The following is a 7,194-nucleotide window of genomic DNA, read 5'->3' on the forward strand; positions in this document are numbered from 1 at the left end:
GATCAAATGTCTCGTTGCACGCCTTCCCATTTTCATTAACAACCATTCTTGTATAAAAATTCATCTTTTATCTTTATTGGTGCAATGTAAAACCTACAATAGCAACATATTTATATTGTTTTTAAAAACAATATCATGATACTTACAATTTATTACCAATAATAACAACATACCTAAACTTTTTACATATAATGATGATATATAAAACCAATAAAGTGCATTTCCATATTTGTATTGAAATCCACATATGTTGCTATTATGGATATGAAATATAAACCAATAGTTATTATGGATAAAATATAAAATACGTTGTTATTAATATATAGAAATTCATGTAACTACGTTTTTATCATGGATAATGAACTAAATATAAGTAACTTTCTGTTATGGGTAAAAGTTTTAAGTAAAATGTTATTATGGACATTAGATAAAGTAATTTGATGATATATTTAAATAAATGTATGTTGATGTCATGAACGAATAAATATATAAGGTACATGTCATTCTTGAAAAAAAAAATAGAAAATATAATGCCACGATGTAGAAAGTTAATATATGATGGAATTTGTTGAGAAATGCAAGAATGATGACAAAACGCACTAAAAATTAAATATGATTACGTGAATGTGTCATATATGTTCAAGGCGAGCTACCACACAAGTATTCTTATATAATCTTTCCTCCCTTAAAATTCCATATAATCAAATAGACATGGTTAAGTTATCAGCACTAGATTTTCCAGTTGTTAACACTCGATACACAAGAATAATGCTAGAGTTTATTTATGTTTCATGTGTTGAATGTATGTTAGTATCCATAGATCATGATTAATAAACTCATCTGAATTCAAAATGAATATTGTTATATGATGGATTCCACTTTTAGTTTTTGCAAATAAATAAGGATCCACTAACTAATTTCAGATCACCAGGTCAAATCTATAGGTAAATATGAAATTTGATTGGATATCAAATTTTATCCTAAACCCAATTATAAATATACTTGTTACTAAAAATGATGTATACGTAGAGCGGGCACTGAGTAAGGTTTGTTTGACGTACATGAGTTTAAGTGTTTTTTAAACATTTGGGATAGGAAATCTTGGAATGAAATTAAATGTACAGCTGTCGATTTTTAGTTGGTGTTCTAAATTGATGTAGTTCATATGGATCAAATATATCAGCCTCGAATCAAAAACAAACTAAATATCCGGAAGATAAAACAGTACCCGACAAAATGCACCATCCTATTTATAGCACTTGTGAAGAACCATATGACTTAAGCAGTCAGCCCCCAACTTTCTAAATATTTTTAGTTTCTAATTTAAGAAAACTTACAATGGCTGCTTCCACCATGGCTCTCTCCTCTCCTTTCGCAGGCCAAGCAGTGAAAACAAGTCCCTCAAGTTCTGAGCTTTTCGGAAATGGACGGGTTTCCATGAGGAAGACTGCAGCTGCCAAGAAGGCTGCGCCATCAGGAAGTCCATGGTACGGCCCTGACCGTGTCAAGTACCTAGGCCCATTCTCCGGCGAGGCTCCATCATACCTGACCGGTGAATTCCCAGGTGACTACGGCTGGGACACCGCCGGACTTTCTGCTGATCCAGAGACATTTTCCAAGAACCGTGAGCTTGAGGTCATCCACTGCAGATGGGCAATGCTTGGAGCTCTTGGCTGCGTCTTCCCTGAGCTCTTGGCCCGTAATGGTGTGAAGTTCGGTGAGGCTGTATGGTTCAAGGCTGGATCCCAGATCTTCAGTGAAGGTGGGCTTGATTACTTGGGAAACCCTAGTTTGGTCCATGCTCAGAGCATCTTGGCTATCTGGGCCACCCAAGTCATCTTGATGGGTGCTGTTGAGGGCTACAGAATTGCCGGTGGACCATTGGGTGAGGTTGTTGACCCACTTTACCCTGGTGGTAGCTTCGACCCATTGGGCCTTGCAGATGATCCAGAGGCTTTTGCTGAGTTGAAGGTGAAGGAGATCAAGAATGGGAGACTGGCTATGTTCTCCATGTTTGGGTTCTTTGTTCAAGCCATTGTCACAGGAAAGGGGCCGTTGGAGAACTTGGCTGACCACCTTGCTGACCCTGTTGCAAATAACGCCTGGTCTTATGCTACAAACTTTGTCCCCGGAAAGTGAATGTACTAAATAAGGGTTTTGATGTAAAATGATTTGTGAATTAATATATAGCTATTTTTGGGTATCTTGTGCACATGGTAAAATAGCAATTAGTTGTTAATTGTTACAACTGTGATGTGTTTTTTTTGTGTAGACGCATACCCCAATAGTAGAAGTGGATGCACACAAAAGGCCTGGTAATGGATCAAGTTTCCGCTTGGACTCGGGTTGTAACCCATTAAAAAAATTCAATTATCGATAAGGAAATCCTGACCAATTACGACCACCAGTCCAAGGATTTTAAACTCTTAACCGTTTACGTTCTGGTTATGCATACGCGGTTAGGTTATGCGTACCCGGTTATAAAGGTCGGATGATTAAGCATTTTTTTTAAATATCGATTAGATAGACTCAATTACCTTAATTACTATTAGAAAACTGGTTAAAGAGGATATTACTTTGTACGAATAACTAGTTATGGTTATGGTCCTCGTTACATAGTTTACTATTTTTCTTGGAGTAAATTACACGAATGGTTCCTATGGTTTGGGGTAATTTTCGTGTTTGGTCCCTAACTTAATTTTTTAACTCGGAAGGTCCCTACTATTTGTTTTTGTTATGTACTTGGTCCCTACTTTTGTTTTTGTTACACGTCTGGTCTCTATCTTACCTAAAAAAAACTATTATTTAAACAGGAGAAAAATGGTGAGATATGTAGGGTAAGGTGAGAGGGGTGGGGTTGAGCGTGTATTTATTTAAATAAATTAAAAAATCAAGGGAAAAAATAGTCTTTTTAGGTAAGACAGGGACCAAGCGTGTAACAAAAACAAATAATATGGACCTTCCGAGTTAAAAAAATAAGTCAATGACCAAACCCGCGTTACCCCAAACTATAGGGATCATTTGTGTAATTTACTCTTTTTCTTGACAAAGTCGTTTGGCTTGAAGGGAGTCCTTCCCTCCCTACCCACTCAATATACTGTTATATCAGTTTTTCTATTTTTTTTTTCTTCTATTTTTTTCAATTCACAACGCATGAAAACCTTATTTTTTTTCCAACCCACTCAACTCACTGCCAGATCATTATTTTCCATAGTTAAAAACATAGGGCTTAATGCATTGAGTGAGATGACAGACTGAAGAACTCGACGAGTTCACAAGGGAACTCGGCGAGTTGGGTTGGAGTTACCTCGATTCTATTGGAAAACGGAGGAACTCGACGAGTTGGATCGCATTATCGTGATTCTGGCTTTGGGATGGACTCCACGAATTACAGGGATAACTCGACGAGTTTGGTCAACTAGGAGCGTTGACTTTGACCTTGACTTGACCTGGACTTTAACCTTGACCAGAGTTGACTTTTAAGGGGTTTGAAGGGTTGAATTGTATCTAAGGAATTGTTTATGATTAGAGAGGTGGCAGAGTTGATACTCGGAGTGTGGACCTACTCAGCTACACTTCACATTTGAGGTGAGTCTCCTAACCATACCAATGGGTCGAAGGCACCAAAGCCGGCCCATTCAGTTAGTTGGGATGATTATTGTGGAATCATTATGGATATGCCTAGTATGTATGTATGTGAATGTGTTAGTACCATATTGGATAGATATGCGAAGACCTCGGGGGGAGCCCGTGTTAGTTGGACGTCAAACCATGTGGGGAAGCCCATGGCATTCCAGTTAAAGACCATGTGGAGGAGCTCATGGCACATAGGTATAATACCTTGGGGGAGCCCACCGCATCCTGGAGTAAGACCCTGGAGGGAGTCCACGGCATCCTTATATGTTTCTATGCATGGCTTATGTAGTATATATGTTGTTTATATGGTTATGTGATTATGTGGTTTATGTGGGGTATGTTATGGGGAACTCACTAAGCATTAGTTTATAGTTTGTTGGTTGTTTCAGGTACTTCAGGAACTAAGGGCAAGGGCCCGACATGATGGCGCAGCGTTCACTCTCCGGCATTTTAGTTTGGATACTGATGTTTTGAATAATTTATCTGATGTCATGGATTTTTGAAAACAAATGTGATTGGAATGCTATATTTTATGAAAATGATTTCCTTACTACAGATGAGAAAAATTATTGGAAATTTAGGTTGTTACAAAAAAGCTATTAAAAATAATGGCCCAGAAAAAACAAACGCTCCAAGACCGGGATTAGGGCTCTCTTTACTTTTTTGTCATCTTCAATCGGACGCTCAAAAAGATTTTGAGAACTCTTTGATAAGGTAGGAGCAATCGACGATGGGGAAATTCTAGTGAAGGTAAAGGGTGTGAGATACGCCTATCTCCTTTCCAAGTCATCAATGCAGGAGGAGTAAAGATTGAAGCGGGTTCAACAACAAGCACAATAGCTCCCACCTCCCTAAACCACTGGAACCCACCACTGAAGGGGGCATGACCTAGTGGTACCATCCTAAATCGCAGACGAACCCAACATCGACTCCATCCTCCTTTAGGTCTAGTTATATATAAGAGTTTGGCTTGGGACGGACCGGTAAATGTTCGATCAAGCCTAGTATACAACCATCTATATGTAGATGTATACAAAGAGATGCACTTTCAAGGCTTTTTATTTTATTATTGACCATTGTAGAGTTCTCGGCCTTTATGTCATTAGATTGTACTTGTTGATTTGAACAGGTTGTAATTTTGCAAATAGGAATGGCCTGCACGTACTTTTTTGTCCGGATGGACTTTTTCTAAAAATTAGATTTTTATTTTTTTATAACTCTATCTATTTCTTATGTTTTTTTGCATAATTATTAAAGAATAATTAAAATAACCCAAACTCTATAATTGGTCACAAAGGCCTAGGGACCGGTTGAAGACCTACGTATCCCGACTTGATTTTTGAACCACCTTAAGAAACAATGTACAAATTGGTTTGAGTTTTCCAGTTTCACAGGTGTTAAACCAAGTAAAGGGTAATTGATTGTATTAAATAAAAGCATAGATTACAATCCTATATATAAGCTATATAGTTACACTTAGAAACCCTCTAATATAGACATTATGAATATGTTATCTAAACATATGTCTAACATTCCACCACAAGCTGAGGTCATGGAACAACCTGCAGGTTTGGATGCAGCTTGTACCATAAAAAGATAAATATCTAAGAGGATCGTGGTTTAGTGAACACTTCAACAATCTGATCAATCGGTAGATATGAACTGGATTGTTAACTGACCTTGGGCAACTTGTTCATGAACAAAATGGAAATTTACTTCAACATGTTTTGTACAGGCAAGAAAAATCGGATTTGAAGAGAAGTATGCGGCTCCGAGGTTGTCACACCATAGTGTGGGAGAGAATTTTTAGAAACATATAGCTCATGTAGGAGAGCCTTTAGCCAAATCAACTCAGCACCAGTGTCCGCAAGAGCCTTGTACTCGGACTCAGTGGAGGATCGTGAAACAATTTTTTGTTTACGAGCATTCCAGAAGATCAAGTTTGATCCCAAATAGATGGAAAATCCTCCCGTAGAACGTCGATCGACAGGGAAGCCAACTGAATCAAAATCAAAGAAGGCGTAAGTTTTGAGCCATCATTGGGTTGACAGCAAACATCAGTGAAGGCTTGAAGAGAGTAACCCAAGTTGTGAAATATAAATAGAACAAAATGAGTACTTCCTTTGAGATAGCGCAATATCCTTTTGACATCAGACCAGTGGTTCTCGGTAGGAGCATGCATGAATTGACAAACCTTGTTGACTACAAAGGCAATGTCGGGCCTCAAAAGTGTGACATATTGAAGTGCTCCAACAGTTTTTTATAGAAAGCGGGGTTCGATAGCTACATGCTATCATCGGTAGTCAAGATCTGAGTAGTGCTCATGCGGAACTACTTCAATACCCAAGAAGTATTGGAGTTTGCCAAGATATTTAATGGCAAAGGTAGATCCCAATTAATGAATGATCTTGTAACACTCCAAAAATCACAATAATTTAAAACTTTTAAAACCAACCATGAATCAATATTGTTTACAAAAGGAGTCATTGTTTCAAAAGCATTATTTCAAATCAGAGTTTCCCAAGACCCGAATACATAAAAATTGGGAGTTGTGTACGATCACACCTTTGCCTTCCTACAAATCTCAGAAGCACCGGAAACCATAACTAAAATTTTAAGCCAAAGCTTAATGAGTTCCCCCAAAGTTACCAACAAACCACATATTTGTTGGATTAGTGTCTAAGTCCATAACTATTTTGGTATGTACTTGACCCGATTATGAGCATGTTCCTTTTGGGTTGCATTCACCATAGCAATATGTAGGATGGATTAAGGAGAGAAAGGTTTAATTATGATTTATTAATATATTATGAGAATAATATATCAAAGGAGAAATCATATTGTTTAATTAATATTAGTCAAGAATTAATAAAGAATTAATTTTGTGGCTAAAAGAGATTAATTAAACTTAGGGGGCTGGAATTGTAAATATAAGATAATTGCAATTGGGCTATGGATCACCTTGGAATAATAGGGTAGACGAATTCTATGGGGAAGCTCATTAGAAATCGTCCAAGGCACGTTCCAGAAAGGGTCCATGGGCTGCTTAGGGCTTAAGTAGTCAAATTAGGGTTTCCTTGTCAGATAAACCTAATTGCCTACCTATTTAAGGAGCCCCTAAGCCCCAAAAACGTGGTGAATGATTCCCTTAGGGTTAATGGACGATTTTTGATGCTCCTCTTTCTTCTCTCTTCATCCAAGTTGCTTAGTGGTGTTTGTGACTCCATTAGAGGTGCAACACTTGAGGCACTAAGCTTTCTAAAGCCAAGGAATTAATTGTTATTGCTACATAACAATCAAGGTAAGATCTAAACTCTAATTCATATGTTAATTTGATTAGTAGAATGCTAGATCTAGGGTTTGTAAGTCTTGGATGTATATTGTATGTTCAAAGTAGAAAAGCTAGACCCAAGTAATTAGGGTCGCATGAACACCATAGGATTGACGTTATGCTCAAAACCCATCAGTGGTATCAGAGCCTGAGTCGTTTTTCTATTGAATAGATGCATAATTGGACTGCCAAAGATCAGAAAAATCGAATTGTTTGCATTCTGACAG

The 7,194-nt window shown here is 37.6% G+C and overlaps 1 protein-coding gene across 1 annotated transcript; it reads left to right on the forward strand.

Moving 5' to 3' along the window:
• Positions 1 to 1,263: 1,263 nt before the first annotated feature.
• LOC111908061 (chlorophyll a-b binding protein of LHCII type 1) lies at positions 1,264 to 2,203 on the forward strand. Its single transcript, XM_042896566.2, has one exon. The coding sequence runs from the start codon at positions 1,339 to 1,341 to the stop codon at positions 2,137 to 2,139; it is 801 nt and encodes a 266-aa protein (XP_042752500.1). The 5' UTR covers positions 1,264 to 1,338; the 3' UTR covers positions 2,140 to 2,203.
• The last annotated feature ends 4,991 nt before the right edge of the window (positions 2,204 to 7,194 follow it).

Source organism: Lactuca sativa, chromosome 7 (assembly GCF_002870075.4).
Source record: "Lactuca sativa cultivar Salinas chromosome 7, Lsat_Salinas_v11, whole genome shotgun sequence".
Taxonomy (NCBI): Eukaryota; Viridiplantae; Streptophyta; class Magnoliopsida; order Asterales; family Asteraceae; genus Lactuca; species Lactuca sativa.